Source organism: Oncorhynchus nerka, linkage group LG16, assembly GCF_034236695.1.
Source record: "Oncorhynchus nerka isolate Pitt River linkage group LG16, Oner_Uvic_2.0, whole genome shotgun sequence".
Classification (NCBI taxonomy): domain Eukaryota; kingdom Metazoa; phylum Chordata; class Actinopteri; order Salmoniformes; family Salmonidae; genus Oncorhynchus; species Oncorhynchus nerka.
In genome coordinates, this window is record NC_088411.1 from 886,149 (window position 1) to 910,873 (window position 24,725).

The 24,725-nt window shown below is 44.8% G+C and overlaps 1 protein-coding gene across 1 annotated transcript in view; it reads right to left on the minus strand.

The window, feature by feature from the left end:
- Positions 1-3,815: 3,815 nt before the first annotated feature.
- The window catches only part of LOC115144519 (TANK-binding kinase 1-binding protein 1-like), a 64,225-nt gene continuing 43,315 nt past the window's right edge, over positions 3,816-24,725 (minus strand). Inside the window, 4 exon segments of the mRNA XM_065002353.1 lie at positions 3,816-6,429; positions 6,849-7,540; positions 7,543-7,674; positions 14,001-14,116. Coding sequence (XP_064858425.1) covers positions 6,301-6,429; positions 6,849-7,540; positions 7,543-7,674; positions 14,001-14,116 — 1,069 coding nt within the window. The 3' untranslated portion in view covers positions 3,816-6,300.

Here is a 24,725-nt window from a genome sequence, read left to right on the forward strand (position 1 = left end):
TTGGATCAAGAAGGTCATTCTGAGAGAGATAGCGGGAGAGCTGGCCAAGGACGGCACGTTCAAGAGTTTTGGAGAGAAAAGAAAGAAGGGATACTGGTCTGTAGTTGTTGACATCGGAGGGATCGAGTGTAGGTTTTTCAGAAGGGGTGCAACTCTCGCTCTCTTGAAGACGGAAGGGACGTAGCCAGCGGTCAGGGATGAGTTGATGAGCGAGGTGAGGTAAGGGAGAAGGTCTCCGGAAATGGTCTGGAGAAGAGAGGAGGGGATAGGGTCAAGCGGGCAGGTTGTTGGGCGGCCGGCCGTCACAAGACGCGAGATTTCATCTGGAGAGAGAGGGGAGAAAGAGGTCAGAGCACAGGGTAGGGCAGTGTGAGCAGAACCAGCGGTGTCGTTTGACTTAGCAAACGAGGATCGGATGTCGTCGACCTTCTTTTCAAAATGGTTGACGAAGTCATCTGCAGAGAGGGAGGAGGGGTGGGGAGGGGGAGGAGGATTCAGGAGGGAGGAGAAGGTTGCAAAGAGCTTCCTAGGGTTAGAGGCAGATGCTTGGAATTTAGAGTGGTAGAAAGTGGCTTTAGCAGCAGAGAGAGAAGAGGAAAATGTAGAGTGGAGGGAGTGAAAGGATGTCAGGTCCGCAGGGAGGCGAGTTTTCCTCCATTTCCGCTCGGCTGCCCGGAGCCCTGTTCTGTGAGCTCGCAATGAGTCGTCGAGCCACGGAGCGGGAGGGGAGGACCGGGCAGGCCTGGAGGATAGGGGACATAGAGAGTCAAAGGATGCAGAAAGGGAGGAGAGGAGGGTTGAGGAGGCAGAATCAGGAGATAGGTTGGAGAAGGTTTGAGCAGAGGGAAGAGATGATAGGATGGAAGAGGAGAGAGTAGCGGGGAGAGAGAGCGAAGGTTGGGACGGCGCGATACCATCCGAGTAGGGGCAGTGTGGGAAGTGTTGGATGAGAGCGAGAGGGAAAAGGATACAAGGTAGTGGTCGGAGACTTGGAGGGGAGTTGCAATGAGGTTAGTGGAAGAACAGCATCTAGTAAAGATGAGGTCGAGCGTATTTCCTGCCTTGTGAGTAGGGGGAAGGTGAGAGGGTGAGGTCAAAAGAGGAGAGGAGTGGAAAGAAGGAGGCAGAGAGGAATGAGTCAAAGGTAGACGTGGGGAGGTTAAAGTCGCCCAGAACTGTGAGAGGTGAGCCGTCCTCAGGAAAGGAGCTTATCAAGGCATCAAGCTCATTGATGAACTCTCCGAGGGAACCTGGAGGGCGATAAATGATAAGGATGTTAAGCTTGAAAGGGCTGGTAACTGTGACAGCATGGAATTCAAAGGAGGCGATAGACAGATGGGTAAGGGGAGAAAGAGAGAATGACCACTTGGGAGAGATGAGGATCCCGGTGCCACCACCCCGCTGACCAGAAGCTCTCGGGGTGTGCGAGAACACGTGGGCAGACGAAGAGAGAGCAGTAGGAGTAGCAGTGTTGTCTGTGGTGATCCATGTTTCTGTCAGTGCCAAGAAGTCGAGGGACTGGAGGGAGGCATAGGCTGAGATGAACTCTGCCTTGTTGGCCGCAGATCGGCAGTTCCAGAGGCTACCGGAGACCTGGTACTCCACGTGGGTCGTGCGCGCTGGGACCACCAGATTAGGTGGACGCGGCCACGCGGTGTGGAGCGTTTGTATGGTCTGTGCAGAGAGGAGAGAACAGGGATAGACAGACACATAGTTGACAGGCTACACAAGAGGCTACGCTAATGCAAAGGAGATTGGAATGACAAGTGGACTACACGTCTCGAGTGTTCAGAAAGTTAAGCTTACGTAGCAAGAATCTTATTGACTAAAATGATTAAAATGATACAGTACTGCTGAAGAAGGCTAGCTGGCAGAGGCTGCGTTGTTGACTATGTAGGCTAGCTGGCATTGGCTGCGTTGTTGACACTACACTAATCAAGTCGTTCCGTTGAGTGTAATAGTTTCTACTGTGCTGCTATTCGGGCTAGCTGGCTAGCTAGCAGTGTTGATTACGTTACGTTGCGTTAAAAGAATGACAATAGCTGGCTAGCTAACCTAGGAAATCGCTCTAGACTACACAATTATCTTTGATACAAAGACGGCTATGTAGCTAGCTACGATCAAACAAATCAAGCCGTTGTACTGTAATGAAATGAAATGAAAAATGTGATACTACCTGTGGAGCGAAGCGAAATGCGACCGGATTGTTGAGTGCAGAAGTTCTGTTCGGTAGACGTTGGCTAGCTGTTGGCTAGCTAGCAGAGTCTCCTACGTTAAGGACGACAAATAGCTGGCTAGCTAACCTCGGTAGATTAAGATAATCACTCTAAAACTACACACTCTAAACTACACAATTATCTTCGAGACGAAGACAGCAAAGACAACTATGTAGCTAGCTAACACTACACTAATCAAGCCGTTCAGTTGAGTGTAATAGTTGTGCTGCTAATCGGTAGACGGTGGACTAGCTCACTCCCTTCAACACTGCCCAACACTACCTAAGCGCAAAGTAAGATACAGATCTTTCCTCAAGTTGATCAACAAAAAAGCCCTGGTTCCACCCTCTTCAAAAATCTCACTCGCACTGGACCAAACGTATCTTTGCCATAACCATGTCCATCAATGCAAAGCTCAGGCTCCGAGCTCCACACAACACCTTCTACCCCTTCCATTACAACTCCAGAACTCGAACTGACGTCCGGCTCACTCCATTTGATCTTGACACCAATCTTTCTCGACATACCCTCTCCCTTGTTATTGCTAGCTTCAACAGATTCAAACCTATCCTCTGCCTCCCTCAGTCTTTCAACCTCCTCTCTCTTTCCCTGCAATCTTCCTCCCTTAACTAATTACCCGACTCCTTCTGAAAATATTCAACTTTTCCAAGCCAAAATCTATTTTTAGCCTTCTCGAGAGTCATGCTAAACCCTGTACTCGCTCCACTTCAAACTCGAGCCATCCCTAGCAACAAAAATATTGACCTGCACTGTCAACTGTCGGACCTTATATACATAGTTGTGTTTCATTCTAAATCATGTCCAAAACAATGAATTGGCCACAGGTGGACTCCAATCAAGTTGTAGCGACGATTGGAAATTGGATGCAGCTGAGCTCAATTTGGAGTGTCATAACAAAAGGGTGTGAATACTTGTAAATGAGATATTTCTGTTCTTCATTTTCAATCAAATTGTAAACATTTCTAAAAACATGTTTTCACTTCGTCATAGATTTTCAAAATACATTTTGAATTCAGGCTGTAGCACATCAAAATGTGGAATAAGTCAGGGTTCTGAAGGCACTGTATCGGTTATAAAAGAGTAGTGACTGTTCCTTCAGTCAAAGTAATCAAAAGGTATACAATCTAACACGGAATTCTGTACACAGTCAATGATAGCCAATGTTGTCTGTGTGGGCATGGAGGTAATTAATACTATTAATCTAACTGCCCAATCACATATTGTGATATCGTTGTTAGTTTCAAATTAGAATATAGATGTACTGTACTACCAGGTGTGGAAGTGGGCGGGAATGTGTGGGAACGGAGTTCCCAAAGTGAAATAATTTTGAGATTTAAAAATGCGTCGTTATTTTGTTTTTACATAGAATCATAGGAATATACATCAGTAAATTCTCAAAGGCTGAGTTTACACAGGCAGCCCAATTCTGATATTTTGTCCACTAATTGGTCTTTTGACCAATGACATCAGATCTTTTAACATCAGATCTTTTTCAGAGCTGATTTGATTGGAATTTAATTTTCCCACCCCTTTGTACTAGGTTTTAGGACATATAGTAACCAGAGCCATACACATACATACAGAACCAGTCAAATGTTTGGACACACCTACTCATTCAAGAGTTTTTCTTTATTTTTACTATTTTCTACATTGTAGAATAATAGTGAAGACATCACAACTATGAAATAACACATATGGAATCATGTTGTAACCAAAAAAGTGTTATACCAATCAAAATATATTTTATATTTGAGATTCTTCAAAGTAGCCATGTCAAGACTGTGCAAAGCTGTCATCAAGTCAAAGGGTGGCTACTTTGAAGAATCTAAAATCTAAAATATATTTTGATTTGTTTAACACTTTTTTTGGGGATACTACATGATTCCATGTGTGTTATTCCATACAACACTCACTCTGATTTTTGGGGGATATATTTGACATGTATATATATTAGATATAAAATGCAAAGTGTGCCAGCTTCAGACTGTAAGATTGAGAAATCTTATAAATACTTTATCCGATGTGTTTGCAGGTCGGATCTTCAGGAAGACTAAAGAGACTCCCAGTTGAATCATTGTTATCATATACAAATATATTCCATTCCCTCTTCCATATACAAACTCCTGTCCCACTAGCTATATACAGTATTGTGCAAGCTTAGGAGGGGGAAATTTCACCAACATAAGACATGTTCAGCACAAAGATTTTTTTTACCGATTTTTTTTGCCTCATTACTTACAGATATATCAAATGATATATTATATATCAAATTATACATATTCATTATCTCCAGCACCAAACCAGTGTCTGCATATGTGAAAACAGCGCGTTTCTATGAAATGTGGTTAAAAAGATAAGAGCAAAGGTCCAAAAAATCCTTCTCTGTGACATCACAGGGTAGCATAAAAAAACAAAAAACATTGATTAGCCAGAGGGCATTTTCTTGCTCCTCACTTCACTGTGCATCTCATAGTTGGAACTTTTGATGATGTCATCTGGGAGAACTTTTAAACGTTATATTTATTTCTACAAAGCATAGAAATGCACCATTTTCACATATGTCGACACTGGTATTGTGCTGGAGATAATGACAAGTAGGTTAAAAAGTGGTGGAAATTGCCCTTTAACCCATTACAGTCTAAGCCCTGTCTAAGCCGGTGGGGCTGGGTGGGGTTCTACTAAGCTATATGTAATTGTTTTAAGAAGGTCATACCAAGGATATTTTTGCTATTTGATTTTGAACTTTCAAACCCCTTGATGTATCCCCAAAATATTACAAAATAATTTTGTGCTAAAAAATGTTTGGCCTTACTGCTATTAGCCCATACCAACGCATTGAATAACATATTCATTACATGGAACAACAGATAAAGGAAGTTTGTTCTAAAGTGTCTGTCCTATATCTGAAAGATATAAGAAAGATCAGGAAACATTTATTTTTATTTTTTTAAACATGTATTTAACCCCTTATTTTTGGCACTAAACAGTCTCCAGATATACAGTACTTCCATTTTTTTTCAACTGGTACAGGGAGATCTTCAACCGACATCGTGAGAGTCTCACCTTTCCACAGAGGGGTCATATTAGCGTGTATCCCAAACTGTTCGGACGCTACAGACAGAAGTCGGCAGATCGGCTGAACCGACTTCAGACCAGTCCCAAGACGCTTGTGGGGGTCGTAGAGCAAAATAGTTCAGATGCTAAAGACGATTTTGTGAGAAGACCACTGCTCGAGCTCTGTCACCTTTCACCTCAGATGCAAACGTGTGGCATTGGCTGATGCCGTTGAGACACATCCTATGCAAAAACAGATCTCTAGCTAAAATTGATAGATTATTATATGGGGATTTTTGTATTATGCCAATTAAATGTCCGTGGGGCGCAGACATCAACTCTAGGGGGTTAAATAAATAATATAGGGGGGATTATAGGCTTATATAGTGTAGGTTAACTTAATGTGCTCAGATTTATATCGATTTCTGATCAGGCCGCAAGATAATACAGATAATCTGCCTATGCGTTTCACCACAGCAAGGTTGTCATAGCAACTACATGCCCCACCCTGCAGGACAAATTCTTCCCTACATACAATCAGTCACAGTCACAAGACTGCCATCCTCTCTTCATAACTCTGACCTCTGACCGCACATTGTCAAGCCCTGAAGAACAAACAAACTGGATTTATCCATCTGGCCCCCCAGATATTTCCAGGAATTAATTGTAGTTGGTCTGTATTTCACAAGCCTTATACTGTACATGGGTAGAGAGTCAAACTAAAGCAGGCCACTTTACAGCAAGTAGTAGTGGTAAGGTGTACGATATAAAAACAAATGGACTGCAAGTGGCCTGGAACCCTCAGGACATTGTCTGTCATGAACCTAGAAGCCATCCTTGTCATTCCCTAAACCTTTTCCCATACATGGACTACTAAACACACAATAAGCCCTCTTGTCTTGTCAAACAAAAAGCACCCAGCTATAAAACAAAACCAAACCTAAAATACTCCACAATGTAAGTAAAGAATTGTTGCAACTAAAAAGAGGGTGCCGTGTTGCCATGGCGATCAGATCTTGCTGTTCTCCAGGTGCGAGTCGATGTGCTTGATTAGGGCGTCGTCAGGGTAACCCATGGGAAAGATCAGCTGGCACAGAGGGCAGCTTCTCATGTCACTCTCTTCTGTCTCCATCCACAGCTGCAACGAAAACACACACACACACACACACACACACACACACACACACACACACACACACACACACACACACACACACACACACACACACACACACACACACACACTCAGGTCAACAAGCAGTGTGGGTCTATGGCAACAATCAATGATAATAGTTTGACCATTTAGGTCATGAAGAAAATAAGCTTATATGTAGAGGTGCATCAGAACATATGTCATGTTACACAGAGCATTTCCCATGAAATAGCACAGTGCAGGAAGACATTGGCAAGTCAAGGGCAGTTTATTTTCAAAGAGAGAGATTTTGACTGATCGGAATAGCAAGCTAACTGATCCATTTTACAATTTTAGAGAATGTTTTGATATAATAAAGATATTATTATACAGTATATTTGGGATAGAGTGTGCGTGTGACTCACATTGATGGAGGGCCAGGACTGGGCGTGCTCTGTGTGCAGGTAGCCTGGTGGGTGGCAGGTCAGAGTGTTGGGTCTGGATGGGATGGGGAAAGCCGAGCAGGACGCTGGCCCCTTCATGACCCCATGAGCTGACACATTGTTGGGCACGCCCAGCGTCCGTGGGGGGCTGATGGGGTGCGGACAGATCCACTCTTCCTCGTCTTCAGAGGACTGCTGAAGCTGGGGGGCGGGCGTGGGGGGTGGCAGGGGCTCAAAGTGCAGGTGAGACCTGGGAGAGACCTCGGACAGGGGGAAGGGCAGCTCTCGAGAGTGGCAGGAACTTTCGTGGAGGCCCACCTCACTCCCTGCCCTCTCTAGCCCAGACTGGGAAGCTCGGAGCTGGCCTCCTCTGTGGGGTGACCCTCCATGCTGGGAGCCTCCATGCTCATGCTGCTGATGCTGCTTTGAGTAGCCGGAGTCCCTGTAGGGCCGGGGCTTGGGCAGTGTGGACACGGGGTCCAGGCTGAAGCGCGGTGGCCGCTGGTAGGCCGAGGGGTCGGCCACCTCGGAGTAGCTCCGTCGGCCCTGGAAGCTGGCCCTCAGGTGGTGGCTGGCTGGCCGGCAGGAGTAGGAGGCAGGCCCATCGTTGACGTCCAGCAGGGGCGAGCGGCGGTGCATGTCCGGGGAGAGATGCTGCGGCTGGAGCACCGGGAGCGGCACTGGGCAATGGGGGAGTGGTGCTGAGGAGGGACGGGGGAGTGGCGTTGGGGGATGGGGGAGTGTCGCTGGGGCACGGGGGAGTGGCGTTGGTGAGGGATGGGAGAAGGGGGGTGGGAGTGGCGTTGGACTGAGGAGACAGGAGAGACACGGGGAGTCAGAGAGCAGCACACGAGACAAGACTGCCTGTGGCTGTCTCTGGAAGATCAAAATGATAGATTCTCACCAAAATAGGACTAGAGCCTGTTGTTATTCATAATTACATATGAGAAGTAACTAGGGTCAGGAGGAGTTTTGGTCTGGTAAAATCTCTAGCAATATCAGATAGTGTAATGTATTTTTGATAATGATGAAGAAAAAGTGTATAATCTTTCATATCTATTTTCTTGAATAACGTAACCAACACTGCTAGCTAGCCAGCTAGCCAGCTAGCTCCCGAAAAGCAGCATTGTAGAAACTTCACACTCAACGGTACGACTTGATTAGGGTAGTGTCAACAACGCAGCTAGCCTACCCCAGCAGTACTGTATCATTTTAATCATTTTAGTCAATTAGATTCTTGCTACGTAAGCTTAACTTTCTGAACATTCGAGACGTGTAGTCCACTTGTCATTCCAATCTCCTCTGCATTAGCGTAGCCTCTTCTCTAGCCTGTCAACTATGTGTCTGTCTATCCCTGTTCTCTCCTCTCTGCACAGACCATACAAACGCTCCACAACGCATGGCCGCGGCCACCCTAATCTGGTGGTCCCAGCGCGCACGACCCACGTGGAGTTCCAGGTCTCCGGTAGCCTCTGGAACTGCCGATCTGCGGCCAACAAGGCAGAGTTCATCTCAGCCTATGCCTCCCTCCAGTCCCTCGACTTCTTGGCTCTGACGGAAACATGGATCACCACAGACAACACCGCTACTCCTACTGCTCTCTCTTCGTCCGCCCACGTGCTCTCGCACACCCCGAGAGCTTCTGGTCAGCGGGGTGGTGGCACCGGGATCCTCATCTCTCCCAAGTGGTCATTCTCTCTTTCTCCCCTTACCCATCTGTCTATCGCCTCCTTTGAATTCCATGCTGTCACAGTTACCAGCCCTTTCAAGCTTAACATCCTTATCATTTATCGCCCTCCAGGTTCCTCGGAGAGTTCATCAATGAGCTTGATGCCTTGATAAGCTCCTTTCCTGAGGACGGCTCACCTCTCACAGTTCTGGGCGACTTTAACCTCCCCACGTCTACCTTTGACTCATTCCTCTCTGCCTCCTTCTTTCCACTCCTCTCCTCTTTTGACCTCACCCTCTCACCTTCCCCCTACTCACAAGGCAGGCAATACGCTCGACCTCATCTTTACTAGATGCTGTTCCTCCACTAACCTCATTGCAACTCCCCTCCAAGTCTCCGACCACTACCTTGTATCCTTTTCCCTCTCGCTCTCATCCAACACTTCCCACACTGCCCCTACTCGGATGGTATCGCGCCGTCCCAACCTTCGCTCTCTCTCGCCCGCTACTCTCTCCTCTTCCATCCTATCATCTCTTCCCTCTGCTCAAACCTTCTCCAACCTATCTCCTGATTCTGCCTCCTCAACCCTCCTCTCTGCATCCTTTGACTCTCTATGTCCCCTATCCTCCAGGCCGGCTCGGTCCTCCCCTCCCGCCTCCGTGGCTCGACGACTCATTGCGAGCTCACAGAACAGGGCTCCGGGCAGCCGAGCGGAAATGGAGGAAAACTCGCCTCCCTGCGGACCTGGCATCCTTTCACTCCCTCCTCTCTACATTTTCCTCCTCTGTCTCTGCTGCTAAAGCCACTTTCTACCACTCTAAATTCCAAGCATCTGCCTCTAACCCTAGGAAGCTCTTTGCCACCTTCTCCTCCCTCTTGAATCCTCCTCCCCCCCCCCCTTCCTCCCTCTCTGCAGATGACTTCGTCAACCATTTTGAAAAGAAGGTCGACGACATCCGATCCTCGTTTGCTAAGTCAAACGACACCGCTGGTTCTGCTCACACTGCCCTACCCTGTGCTCTGACCTCTTTCTCCCTCTCTCTCCAGATGACATCTCGCGTCTTGTGACGGCCGGCCGCCCAACAACCTGCCCGCTTGACCCTATCCCCTCCTCTCTTCTCCAGACCATCTCCGGTGACCTTCTCCCTTACCTCACCTCGCTCATCAACTCATCCCTGACCGCTGGCTACGTCCCTCCCGTCTTCAAGAGAGCGAGAGTTGCACCCTTCTGAAAAAAACCTACACTCGATCCCTCCGATGTCAACAACTACAGACCAGTATCCCTTCTTTCTTTTCTCTCCAAAACTCTTGAACGTGCCGTCCTTGGCCAGCTCTCCCGCTATCTCTCTCAGAATGACCTTCTTGATCCAAATCAGTCAGGTTTCAAGACTAGTCATTCAACTGAGACTGCTCTTCTCTGTATCACGGAGGCGCTCCGCACTGCTAAAGCTAACTCTCTCTCCTCTGCTCTCATCCTTCTAGACCTATCGGCTGCCTTCGATACTGTGAACCATCAGATCCTCCTCTCCACCCTCTCCGAGTTGGGCATCTCCGGCGCGGCCCACGCTTGATTGCGTCCTACCTGACAGGTCGCTCCTACCAGGTGGCGTGGCGAGAATCCGTCTCCTCACCACGTGCTCTCACCACTGGTGTCCCCAGGGCTCTGTTCTAGGCCCTCTCCTATTCTCGCTATACACCAAGTCACTTGGCTCTGTCATAACCTCACATGGTCTCTCCTATCATTGCTATGCAGACGACACACAATTAATCTTCTCCTTTCCCCTTCTGACGACCAGGTGGCGAATCGCATCTCTGCATGTCTGGCAGACATATCAGTGTGGATGACGGATCATCACCTCAAGCTGAACCTCGGCAAGACGGAGCTGCTCTTCCTCCCGGGAAGGACTGCCCGTTCCATGATCTCGCCATCACGGTTGACAACTCCATTGTGTCCTCGTCCCAGAGCGCTAAGAACCTTGGCGTGATCCTGGACAACACCCTGTCGTTCTCAAATAACATCAAGGCGGTGGCCCGTTCCTGTAGGTTCATGCTCTACAACATCCGCAGAGTACGACCCTGCCTCACACAGGAAGCGGCGCAGGTCCTAATCCAGGCACTTGTCATCTCCCGTCTGGATTACTGCAACTCGCTGTTGGCTGGGCTCCCTGCCTGTGCCATTAAACCCCTACAACTCATCCAGAACGCCGCAGCCCGTCTGGTGTTCAACCTTCCCAAGTTCTCTCACGTCACCCCGCTCCTCCGCTCTCTCCACTGGCTTCCAGTTGAAGCTCGCATCCGCTACAAGACCATGGTGCTTGCCTACGGAGCTGTGAGGGGAACGGCACCTCAGTACCTCCAGGCTCTGATCAGGCCCTACACCCAAACAAGGGCACTGCGTTCATCCACCTCTGGCCTGCTCGCCTCCCTACCACTGAGGAAGTACAGTTCCCGCTCAGCCCAGTCAAAACTGTTCGCTGCTCTGGCCCCCCAATGGTGGAACAAACTCCCTCACGACGCCAGGACAGCGGAGTCAATCACCACCTTCCGGAGACACCTGAAACCCCACCTCTTTAAGGAATACCTAGGATAGGATAAAGTAATCCTTCTCCCCCTCCCCCCCCCTTAAAAGACCTAGATGCACTATTGTAAAGTGGCTGTTCCACTGGATGTCATAAGGTGAAAGCACCAATTTGTAAGTCGCTCTGGATAAGAGCGTCTGCTAAATGACTTAAATGTAAATGTAAATGTAATAACATTCCTGTACTTCTCTCTACTGCGTGTCAGACATGCTGTGTTGCTCTGGATTTGCAGTACAAATGTTTGTCTGATCAAAAGACATAACTCAAATCGCAAACAAGCGGCACACTCGACAATATATGCAAAAAATAAACACCCTTGAATAGATTTATTTTCCGCTTACCTAAGACACAGATCTAAGATGATGTAGACAATTTTTACAGTACATTATGTTGTGCTTCCTGTAATCATAAGATAACTATCAGCCATCTAGCTAAAAACAAGACTTGCAGTGGTGAATCAGAAGCATCTCAAAGGTGAAACGTATGGTTCTGTGGTTGAGTGAAAAAAAGTATTTAAAAAAGGAGGGGGGTTGCTGTGCTCTCAAACTATCCACAGAAATACAGAGAAAACAGACTTAAGGAAGAGGATTTCTCTGTTTTGCAGAGTTACTGTATTTGTAACTCTGCAACCCCTGGAGAGTAAAAGAAAAATAGCTGCAGGCCTACTTTATATCCCAATATAGTCTAGTTCATTCTTCTATTTTTTTATTATCTTGAAACAGGGCTGAGTATGAGCTGAGTATGTAGTTAGAGAGGCAGGACAGTAACCGGAGGGTTGCTGGTTCAAGTCTCTGAGCTGACTGGGGGGAAAACTGCAGGGAGTGAGCTGAAAGCCATAGTATACTGTACGTTGGGGTAACTTTTTGAAAGAAAAGCAACATTTTTTTGTCCATTAAAATAACATCAAATTGATCAGAAATACAGTGTAAATTGCTTCTTTAATCAGAACAACAGTTTTTCAGCTGTGCTAAAATAAATGTAAAATGGTTTTCTAATGATCAATCAGCCTTATAAAATGATAGCTAGCTAACACAACGTGCCATTGGAACACAGGAGTGACGGTTGCGGATAATGGGCCTCTGTACGCCTATGTAGATATTCTATTAAAAATCAGCCGTTTCCAGCTACAATAGTCATTTACAACATTAACAATGTCTACACTAGGCCTCCCGGGTGGCGCAGTGGTAAAGGGCGCTGTACTGCAGCGCCAGCTGTGCCATCAGAGTCCCTGGGTTTGCGCCCATGCTCTGTCGTAACCGGCCGCGACCGGGAGGTCCGTGGGGCGACGCACAATTGGCCTAGTGTCGTCCGGGTTAGGGATGTCCTTGTCTCATCACGCACCAGCGACTCCTGTGGCGGGCCGGGCGCAGTGCGCGCTAACCAAGGTTGCCAGGTGCACGGTGTTTCCTCCGACACATTGGTGAGGCTGGCTTCCGGGTTGGATGTGCGCTGTGTTAAGAAGCAGTACGGCTGGTTGGGTTGTGTATCGGAGGACGCATGACTTTCAACCTTCGTCTCTCCCGAGCCCATACGGGAGTTGTAGCGATGAGACAAGATAGTAGCTACTACAACAATTGGATACCATGAAATTGGGGAGAAAAAGGGGTCAAATTCAAAAAAAAAAATACAAAAAATAATAACAATGTCTACACTGTATTTCTGATCAATATGCTGTCATTTTAAAATGTGCTTTTCTTTCAAAAACAAGGACATTTCTAAGTGACCCCAAACTTTTGAATGGTAGTGTATGTCCCATATACTATCTACCTCTGTTTTTCTTTACCCCTCATTTCTCCAGGGGTGTTGCTCTGCAGCAGCCAATGTCCTGCTTCCAGCCTGTGATGTGTGTGTTGTGTGTCAGGTTGAGTACTGTGACAGCACAAAATTAACAATATCTGTGCAAATGGACCAATAAAGCAAGTATTGTATTGTAAGGTGAGCATGACAATGCTGATTTCAAGATGTGCTTGTAAAGCTTACTCATTTCCCACCCTGTATTTCAGTAGAAAATGCATAACAATATACTGTACAAAACATTAAGAACACCTGCTCTTACCATGACATAGACTGAACAGGTGAATCCAGGTGAACGCTATGATCCCCTATTGATGTCAGTTGTTAAATCCACTTCAATCAGTGTAGATGAAGGGGAGGAGACAGGTTAAAGAATAATGATTTCTAAGCCTTGAGACAATTGAGACATTGTGTATGTGTGCCATTCAGAGGGTGAATGGGCAATACAAAATATTGAAGTGCCTTTGAAATGGGGTATGGTAGTAGGTCCAAGGTGCACTGGTTTGAGCATGTAAAGAACTGCAATGCTGTTGGGTTTTTCACACTCAACAGTTTCCTGTGTTTATCAAGAATGGTTCACCACCCAGAGGACATCCAGCCAACTTGACACAACTGGGGGAAGCATTGTGGTCAACATGGGCCAGCATCCCTGTGGAATGCTTTCGAGTCCATGCCCCGACGAATTCAGGCTGTTCTGAGGCAACAGGGGGGGGGGGGGGGGGGGGGGGGGGCTGTGTAACTCAATATTAGGAAAGTGTTCTTATTGTTTTGTACACTCAGAGCATGCATTAGGGATAGGGAGCAACACCTTTTTGGATTGGGGTTTGCGGTAAAGAGATAACTGAGAGAAACGTATGTTGATATGACACAGGAAGAGAAAGGTGTTGCTTGAATGTTTCCAGTGGACAAAACTGGTTGCAACAATGTTATTTTAGCGCCTTTTGTGATGTCATGACAAGGTTGTATAGTGATTGTTGATGTTTTAAATATTTTTTAGATGTTATTAAGATGTAAACTTCTATAAGGATGCTGCTAACCTGGGCTAGCCTGTTAAATGTGGGCTATATATCATTTTCCAGGGACGTTACTAACCCGGGCTATGCTGCTCCTGAGAGACCATCCTCAAGATCTCTTTTTGTTTGGAGCTCAGTGCTTGGAGACGTCCCAACTCCTCAGTTAGCTCTGTGTAGGCTAACGCCAAATTCACCCTGCAGGGGGAAAGAACAGAGTCAATCAATCAATTGGAGAGATTGACTGCATCACTTCTAGATTTCATTAGAAATATGAATGTGTTAAATTAAAAATGGTCTATTTAATAAACTAACATACAGCTCTGACAGACCCCTGTCTTAGTCTCCAGTATCTATGCTTCAATAGTCTATGTGCTGGGCGGCTAGGGTCAGTCTGTCCTGGTGTAATCTGATCTTAAGTATGCTCCCTCTAATTTTCCCATCTCTCTCTCCCCTTCAGGAGGACCTGAGCCCTACGACCATGCCTCAGGACTACCTGGCCTGACGACTCCTGGCTGTCCCCATCCCCAGTCCACCTTGTCGTGCTGCTGTTCCAGTTTCAGCTTTTCTAGTCTGGGCTATGGAACCATGACCTGCTCACCGGAAGTGCTACCTTGTCCCGGACCTGCTGTTTCGACCCTCTATAACCACCCTGATTATTATTTGACCCTGCAGGTCATCTTTGAACATTTGAACATCTTGAAGAATGAGCTGGCCTTAATGGCCATGGACTCTTGTAATTTTTACCGGGCACAGCCAGAAGAGGACTGGCCACCCTCAGAGAGCCTGGTCCTCTCTAGGGTTCTTCATAGGTTCCAGCCTTTCTAGAACGTTTTATATAGCCACTGTGCTTCTACAGTACATCTGCATTTCCTTTTCTTTAGAGTTTTAGGCTGGGTTTCTGTTTCACTTTGTGACATCTGCTGATATAAAAAGGTCTGTATACATAAATGTGATTGATTGATTAATACCCCACAAGACATTCAAGTTTTAATGCCACATGCACAAGTACAGTGAAATGCCTTTCTTGCAAACTCAAAACCCAACAATGCAATAATCAATAACAATGTAGTACTAGAAAAAAACACACAAGAAATAAGAAGAAATATGAAGAACACAATAAGTAAGTAAATAAGCATACTATATATAGGGTCTGTTCCAATTCCATATTTAAAATGTGCAGGGATACTGGCGTGATGTAGGTAGATACTGTATGTATAGGGGTAAGGTGACTAGCCAACAGGATATAAGATAACCAGAGTAGCAGCAGCTTGTATGCGAGTAGGTGAGCGTGTGTCAGTATAAATGTTTGCAGATATTACAGTGCATTCGGAAAGTATTCAGACCACGTCACTTTTCCACATTTTGTTACGTTACAGCCTTATTCAAAAATGGATTAAATACATGGTTTTCCTTATCAGTCTAAACACAACACCCCACGAGGACAAAGCGAAAATAGGTTTTGAGAATTTTTTGAATGTATAATTTAAAAAAAATAGAAACAAATGATTTACAACGGGTGGTTAGAGCATTGGGCCAGTAACCGAAAGGATGCTAGATCGAATCCCTGAGCTGACAAGGCAGTTAACCCACTGTTCCTAGGCCGTCATTGTAAATAAGAATTTGTTCTTAACTGAATTGTCTAGTTAAATAAAGGTTAAAAAAAAACATTCACATAAGTATTCAGACCCTTTGTTATGAGACTCGAAATTGAGCTCAGGTGCATCCTGCTTCCATTGATCATCCTTGAGATGTTTTTACAACTGGATTGGAGTCCACCTGTGGTCATTTCAGATTTGTCATGATTTGGAAAGCTGTCTATATAAGGTCCCACAGTTGACAGTGAATGTCAGAGCAAAAACCAAGCCATGAGGTCGAAGGAATTGTCCGTAGAGCTTTGAGACAGGACTGTGTCAGGGCACAGATCTGGGGAAAGGTACCAAAACATTTCTGCATCATTTAAGGTCCCCAAGAACACAGTGGCTTCCATCAATCTTAAATGGAAGAAGTTTGGAGCCACCAAGACTCTAGCTTGAGCTGGCCGCCCGGCCAAACTGAGCAATCAGGTGAAAAGGCCCTTGGTCAAGGAGGTGACAAAGAACCTGATGGTCACTCTGACAGAGCTCCAGAGTTGCTCTGTGGAGATGGGAGAACCTTCCAGAGGCACTACCATCTCTGCAGCACTTCACCAACCAGGCCTTTATGGTAGAGTGGCCAGACGGAAACCACTCTTTAGTAAAAGACACATGGCAGCCTGGTTGGAGTTTTCAAAAAGGCACCTAAACACAAATATTTTCTGTTCAGATGAAACCAAGATTGAACTCTTTGGCCTGAATGCCAAGCGTCATGTCTGGAGGAAACCTGGCACCATCTCTACGGTGAAGCATGATGGTGGCTGCATCATGCTGTGGGGATGTTTTTCAGCGGGAGACAGGATTGAGGCAAAGTACAGAGATATCCTTGATGAAAACCTGCTCCAAAGCACTCAGGACCTCAGACTGGGGCAAAGGTTCACCTTCCAACAGGACAGCCACCCTAAGCACACAGCCAAGAAAATGTAGGAGTGGCTTCGGGACAAGTCTCTGAATGTCCTTGAGTGGCCCAACCAGAGCCCGGTCTTGAACCCGATCAAACATCTCTGGAGAGATCTGAAAACAGCTGTGAAGCGACGCTCCCCATCCAACCTGACAGAGCTTGAGAGGATCTGCAGAGAAGAACTCCCCAAATACAGGTGTCATACCCAAGAAGACTCGAGGCTGTAATCGCTGCCAAAGGTGCTTAAAGAAAGTACTGAGTAAAGGGTCTGGAAATGTCTAAAAACCTGTTTTTGCTTTGCCAATATGGGGTATTGTGTGTAGATTGATGAGAAAAACAAACAATTTAATAAATGTTAGAATAAGACTGTAACGTAACTAAATGTCTGAATACTTTCCGAATGAGTAGATGATGTAGTCAGTGTGTGTGTGTAGGGCCCTGTGAGTGTGCAAAAATAAAAGATCAATAAAGATATAACTCAGATAGTCTGTGTAGCTATTTTGTCAGCTACAGTATTCATCAGTCTTATTGCTTGGGGATAGAAGTTGTTCAAGAGCCTGTTGGGGCCAGACTTGATGCACTGGTACCGCTTGCCGTACAGAAGCAGAGAGAATGGTCTATGGAGTCTTTAACGATTTTCCGGGCCTTCCTTCAACACTGCCTGATATAGAGGTCGTTGATGGCAGGGAGCTCGGCCCCAGTCATGAACTGGGCTGTCCGCATCACCCTCTGTAGCGCCATGCAATTGATGGCGGTGCTATTTCCATACCAGGCAGTGATGCAGCGAGTCAAGATACTCTCAGTTGTACAGCTGTAGAATGTTTAGAGGATTTGAGGGCCCATGAAAAACTTTTTCAACCTCCTGAGGGGGAGGAGGCGCTGCTACGCCCTCTTCACGACTGTGCGCGTGTGTTTGGACCATTTGAAGTCTTTAGTGATTTGGCCACCGAGGAACTTGAAGCTCTCGACCTGCTCCACAGCAGCTCCGTCGATGTGGATGAGGGCATGCTCACTCCCCCCCCCCCCTCCCCATTTCCAGTAGTCCACGATCAGCTCCTTTGTCTTACTGACGTTGAGGGAGAGGTTGTTGTTCTGGCACCACACTGCCAGGTCAATGACCTCCTCCCTGTAGGCTGACTCATTGTTGCCGGTGATCAGGCCTACCACCATTGTGTCATCAGCAAACTTGATGATGATGTTGGAGTTGTGCGTGGCCACGCAGTCGTGGGTGAACTGGGAGTACAGGAAGGGACTACGCACACACCCCTGTGGGGCCCGCACGTTGAGGGTCAGCGTGGCAGAGGGGATGTTGCCTACCCTCACCACATGGTGTCGGCCCGTCAGGAAGTCCAGCCTCCAGTTGCAGAGGGAGGTATTCAGACCCAGATTCCTAAGCTTAGTAACGGATTTAGAGGGGACAGTGTTGTTGAAAGCTGAGCTGTAGTCAATGAACAGCATTCTCACATAGGTATTCCTCTTATCTAGGTGGGTGAGGGCAGTGTGGAAAGCAATTGAGATTGCGTCATCTATGGATCTGTTGTGCCGGTATGCAAATTGGAGTGGGTCTAGGGTGTCTGGGATGGTGGAGTTAATGCGTGCCATAACCAGCCTCTCAAAGCACTTCATGATTACAGAAGTGAGTGCTACAGGGCGATAGTCATTGTGGCATGAAGCCTAAGAGTTCTTGGGGACAGGAATGATGGTGGTCATCTTAAAACATGGGGGGATTACAGACTGGGACAAGGAGAGATTGACAATTACAGTGAATATGGCTGCCAACTGCTCTGCACCGTGAGAACATGCCTTGGAATAACGTTGGGCCCAGTGGCTTTGCGGGTGTTGACCTGATGACAGACCTTTCTTACGTCGGCCTCGGAGAGGGAGATCACCCAGTTCTCTGGGTCGGTGCGGGCCCTCACACACGGTACGGTGTTGTTATTGTCGAAGGGTGCATAAAATGCATTGAGTTCGTCTGGAAGACAGGCATCTTTGGGCAGATCACTGCTGGGCCTTTCTTTGTAATCCGTAATGGACTGAGGCCCCTGCCACATGCAGCAGGCGTCGGAGCCTGTGTAGTATGATTCCACCTTATTCCTATATTGTCCTTCTGCTCGCTTGATGACTCTGCGGAGGTCATAGTGGGACATCTTGTACTTATTCCTGTCCTCGGCCGTAGCCTCAGAGTTGTCTATGATAGCTCTGTGTGTGGTAACCATGTCCATTAGTTTAGCTACAACCTCCGTGTTAATCCAGGGCTTTTGATGAGGGAAGCAGCGAACCCTCACCGTGGGGACCACGTCACTGATACATTTTCTATATTCTCCCAGGGGTCTCTTCATAGACCCCAAGTCCAAAACAAATTCAAGGCAACGCACAGTATTATATAGAGCCACGATTGCATGGAACTCCCTGCCATCTCAAATCACTCAAGCAAACAGCAGAATGTGAATTAAAAACACATTAATAAATAGCACCTCACATCGCAACGCCTCTCCTGTTTCTGACCTAAATAACTTGTTTTGTATACTGAGTATACAAAACTTTAAGAACACCTACTCTTTCCATTACTGACTGACCAGGTGAATCCAGGTGAAAGCTTTGATCCCTTACTGAAGTCACTTGTTAAATCCACTTCAATCAGTGTAGATGAAGGGGAAGAGACAGGTTAAAGAATAATGTTTAAGTCTTGAGATAATTGAGACATGGATTGTGTATGTGTGCCATTCAGAAGGTAAATGGGCAAAACAAACGATTTAAGTGCCTGTATATGCCTGTATATCAACAATGGTTCACCACCCAAAGGACATCTAGCCAACTTGACACAACCGTGGGAAGCGTTGGAGTCAACATGGGCCAGCATCCCGGTGGAACGCGTTTGACACCTTGTAGAGTCCATGCCCCGACAAATTGAGGCTGTTCTGAGGGCAAAAGGGGGGAATGCAACTCAATATTTAAAAGGTGTTCCTAATGTTTGGTATATGCAGTGTACTGTACAGTATATGTACTGATATGTACATACTGTATTTACGCGTGTATTCTTATTTTACATCCATGTAGTTCGGTCCTTGAGCTGTTCTGGTCTATTAATGTTCTGTATTATGTTTTGTGTGGGCCCCAGGAAGAGTAGCTGCTGCTTTGAAATCATGCTACTACATTGCTTCAAATGTGTACACACTAATGCGTGAGGTTACCTGACTTAATGCATTCCAGTTTTCAAATGTCTACAGTTATTCACACTTGACGTCTATCCAAGCAGTTCCTAGATGCATTTCTTCCTCATCTCCAGATTGACTGAATATCATTACGTAATATAAAGAGTATTTTTAGAATACCAATCATACAAATCACACATGAATCACACTATTGTGTAGCAGTTAGTCGTACAGTTACTCTCGCAGGGTATATATTGACAGAGCAACTCTATTTCCAGCTGCCTAAATATTACACACAGGAATTTGCTTCACCATGGCAACGAGGCAGCTATTTCAAACAGCTCTTTTACAATGCAACACCAGTGGTAAATGAAAACAAAGGGAGGTGGTTGTGTCAGATAGATGCCAGCAGTGTGTATCTGCTATCCAGACTAAGATCTGACAAAAACATAGCCTATCCGAACTTATAAACCAACTTCCCAAAGCGTTTTGTGATTTATTTGGACTTGAAAACTATCATTTCACACATTGATGATGGTGGTAGATAAAGATGGTAAAATGACTGGTAAAGAACGGACACCTTATTGAATAAGGTGCTACAGTAGTAATGGAAAATGTGATGCTTGGAGAAAGAAATTAAAGTCTCACATTCTATGTCTGTGTTTACATGGGCAGCCCAATTCTGTATTTTTTTTTCTCATTAATTGGTCTTCTGACCAATCAGATCCGCTCTGAAAAAGATCTGATGTGATTGGTCAAAATACCAATAAGTGGAAAGAAAGTTCAGAATTGGGTTGCCTGTGTAAATGCAGCCTATTGTTCTTTGCTGTGTGATTTATTTGATTGTTTAACTTCAGCAGCGTTTTAGTAATATTTTACAGACAATAGTTAAATAAAGCGGTGTGATAAATGTGGCTGCAGTGAAAATGTTCCTCTCCTTTTCAGAAATACAAGATGGAAAAGAATAGTTTGTTTGGACTGGACCTGTAAAACATCTTTCTTTGCTCTTTATCCAGAAGAGAAGCAATGATTTAGACAAATGACAAAGGTCATGACCTATACTGTACGAACCATGTACTGTATCATAATTTCTGGTAGAAATATTGCCCCAAACCTTATGTAATATTATAAAATTGGTTGACTTCTGACATTTGTGTAAGCACAACCCCATTTGGGGATGAAAAGAGGGAACTAGGGAGGAACTAGAATAGATTCAGTGCCTATCATACGTATTCACCCCCTTTGATTTCTTCACATTTTAGTATGTTACAAAGTGGGATTAAATTGTCATTTTTGTAAACAATCTGCACAAAATACTCTAATGTCAAAGTGGAAGATTTGTTTAATTCTGGGGCGGGGGGGGATTAATGATAAATAAAACACTAATATACTTTGATTAGATAAGTATTCATTCACCCTGCTAAGTCAAAACATATTAGTACACCTTCTTGGGTAAGAAGGTAACACCTTCTTGAGCTTCGCACACCTGGAATGCGCAGTATTTGCCATTATTATTTTCAAAATTCTTCAAGCTCTGTCAAGGTGTTGGAGATCATGGCTAGACAGCAATTTCAAGTCTTTCCATAGCTTTTCAAGCAGATTTAGGTCAGAACTTTGCCACTCAGGAACATTCAGAAACAGTCTTCTTGGTAAGCAACTCCATTATAGACTTGACCTTATGTGGTAGGTTATTGTTCTGCTGAAAGGTGAATTCCTCTCCTAGTGTCTGGTATAAAGCAGACAAGCAGATTTTTCTCTAGGATTTTGCCTGTGCTTAGCGCCATCCAGTTTCTTTTTATCCTGAAAAACTCCCCAGTCTTTGCCGATGTCAAGCATACCCATACCATGATGCAGCCACAACCATGCTTGAACATATGGAGGCAGTTACTCGGTGATGTGTTGTTGGATTTGCCCCAAACTTAAAGCCAAAATGTGTATTCCTATGCCTTGTTTTTTGTTGTTGCAGTATTACTTTAGTGCCGTGTTGCATACAGGATGCATGTTTCGGGAATATTTTAACTCAGTCATTTACATAATTACAACTACAATTACAACTACAATCTTGTTGATCCATCCTTAGTTTTCTCCAATCAAAGCCATTGAACTCGGTAGCTGTTTTAAAATCACCAATGGCCTCATGGTAACATCCCTGAGCAGTTTATTTCCTGTCCTGCAGCTCAGTTCAGAAGGACCACTGTATCTTTTAATGTGTCTGGGTGGTTTAATACATCATCCACAGCAGAATTATTAACTTAGCCATGCTTAAAGAGATATTCAAGGTCTGATTTGTTATTGTTACCCATCTACAAATCACTGCCCTTCTTTGTGAGGCTTTTTTTAAAAGCTCCCTGTTCTTGGTAGTTGACTCTATGCTTAAAATTCAATATTTGACTGAGGGACTTCTGAACTAATTTAGGCTTGCTTAAACAGAGGTGGTCAATACTTATGCAACAACTATATTTTAGTTATATCATTTGTTAAAAAATATATATTTTCACTTTGACATTATGGAGTATTTTGGGTAGATCAATGAACAAATTATACATTTTAAAATCTATTTCAAGCCCACTTTGTAAATCCATAGGGGGTGAATAAGTATGATACCTTCTGTATATACTGTAGATATGCTGTGGTAGATAGGTGCCAGTCTGTATCCAGACAAGCTTATCTGAGCTCTCGAACCAATATCCATAAAAATCTGACTCAGCTAACTCTACATAGTGATAGCAACAGATATAGAGAAAGATTTTCAACTGACAAACAACAACTTCTTCTTCATACTTCAACTGTACAACGGCGAATCTGGAAACATCTCAATTAATTTATATGGTCATGCCAATTAGAGAGCCAACACGAGAAGTCTCACATTGTCATAGGAAAATGATGAGTACTCTCCACAACCCACTGAATAACTTCATTGAGTCTTAATGTGTTAGGTTTTTTATGTGTAGGAGGGAGAGGGAGGCAGTAGAAAACATACCCCATTTTGCCTGGAGGTTTTTGACCAGTAAACACTGAACAATTAGATAAAGGAAATGGCAGTCATCATGAGTCATTATTGTTGAATCTTTTCCATGAACACATAACTGTCATCACAATATATTTCAGCCAGGAGAATGGTGTTGACACCAGAAATGAATTACAGCTAGATCTGTTTATCTAAGAAACATGTCATCACATTTCCATTTTAGGGTCTCGATAGAACCTCTATTTTAGGAAAATTGAGAATTCAACAAAATAATTTCGACCAAAGACGAACGCATTCATACATTCCATCACCTAGTTAGTCCTTCAGACAGGCCTACCAAGTCCTCCCACTACGTTTCTGTATGACTCAGACAGGGCTATTGAGTGGGCTATTGAAGCCCCTTCAACACCTTCCCAACAACCTGAAAATAGAAGAGACCATACATAACTTACAGGAACCGTGGAAGCCATTGATGACAGTGAAAGCCCTTATTCCCTCCTTCCTAACTGCCTCTATCGAAAGCTTTCATGAATATGGAAGTACCGGTATTCTATTTGAGAGCTGAAATCTCCTATCCTTCTTCTACAGTCCAAGGGGGATGTCTGAGTGACTATCTACACCTCGGTTACAGTCTCAAGTCTCTTGGATTTTCTATGCATCAAACTGTATTTATTGACTATTTTGACATCCGCGAGTTCCTTTTCACACTTCTGCTCACACAATTCTCAACTTCGCCTGCGCCTCTCGACAATCTTTGAAAAGCACGGCAACACATTTCACTCACGCGTGTGTGATCTCTTATGTTTGTTATCAAAGCTACCAAGACTTCAATTGCACTGCAGCCCCCTTTGCTTTGGAAAAGCAATTTGGAGGTGTGTGTGTGTGTGTGTGTGGGAGGGAGGAGAGATGATGAGTGTGTATCTAGCGAGAGGAGATTCATGACAGCCAATCTATATGCTGGTATGGAATTGTGTGTGGGCCATATGAGCTGGAGCTGACCTCTGAATACACATTAGAGAGTACGGACTGTAGGCTTGCTGTTTCTGTAACTGCTACACAGCTTTTTGTTTGTGTGCTCTAACATTTATTTTGCCATACTACTATTGAGTACAGCCTGTCTGCTGTCACTCAACTGTAAGAAATGCAGATCCTAAACATAACTCAACATATCCACTACCGTTCAAAAGTTTGGGGTCACGTAGAAATGTCATTGTTTTCCATGAAAACCGACATGAAATGAGTTGCAAAATGAATAGGAAATATATTCAAGACGTTGACAAGGTTCTAAATAATGATTTTTAATTGAAATAATAATTGTGTCCTTCAAACTTTGCAAAGAGTCCTCCATTTGCAGCAATTACAGCCTTGTGGATGTAACAGGTGTAAAATATACTTCATGTATTTTCACCGAAAATTTTATTTAAAAAAAATATATATATTTTTTTATATTATTTTAAGGTTATTTTTAGATGTATTTCATTACTTCCAAGAGTGAATTATTTTATTGTATTTATTTTTTAAATTGTGTTAATGCTGTGACGTCATCAACGGGAGCCATACTCTTACTCCTCAGTTAGCTCAGAACGTGATGAGAGTCCAGACTACAGCAGTAATTTTTGCCTTGTATTTGTTTCCATTCCATGCAGTCATTAAAAGAGAGACAACCGGCTGAATTGTGTCCAGAGCCTTATCTTCCACCTACAACTTACCAGAACACAACGCAGAAAGGTACCGGTGCAGAAAAGGTTACATTGGTGCCGTGACCCGGATCAACGTGGGTCATTGTGAATCGCCGTTTATCAACACCAACTTGGTCGCTGGGAGTAGCTATGCTATAAACAGGTTGGAAGTGGAATCTCTTACACACGCAAGGGGAAAAAACAAATGTTTCTCTTAGATTAACTGATTCATTTGAAATTGTTGATACATATATTTCATTTTAGTTGTGTATATTGATAGTGAATATGACTTATATTGTTGGAATATATTGTTGTTTATATTGTTGTTTTCAGTGATGAGCTTGAATTGGGTCTTGGGAGGGGGAGGTTTTTCGGGGAGTTGCCTCAGACCCCAGATAGAACTATAGGTGTTGTAGATTCACCAACGACACACCCTCAGCTCCTGTAATTATGCCAAGTGACACTCACTCAGA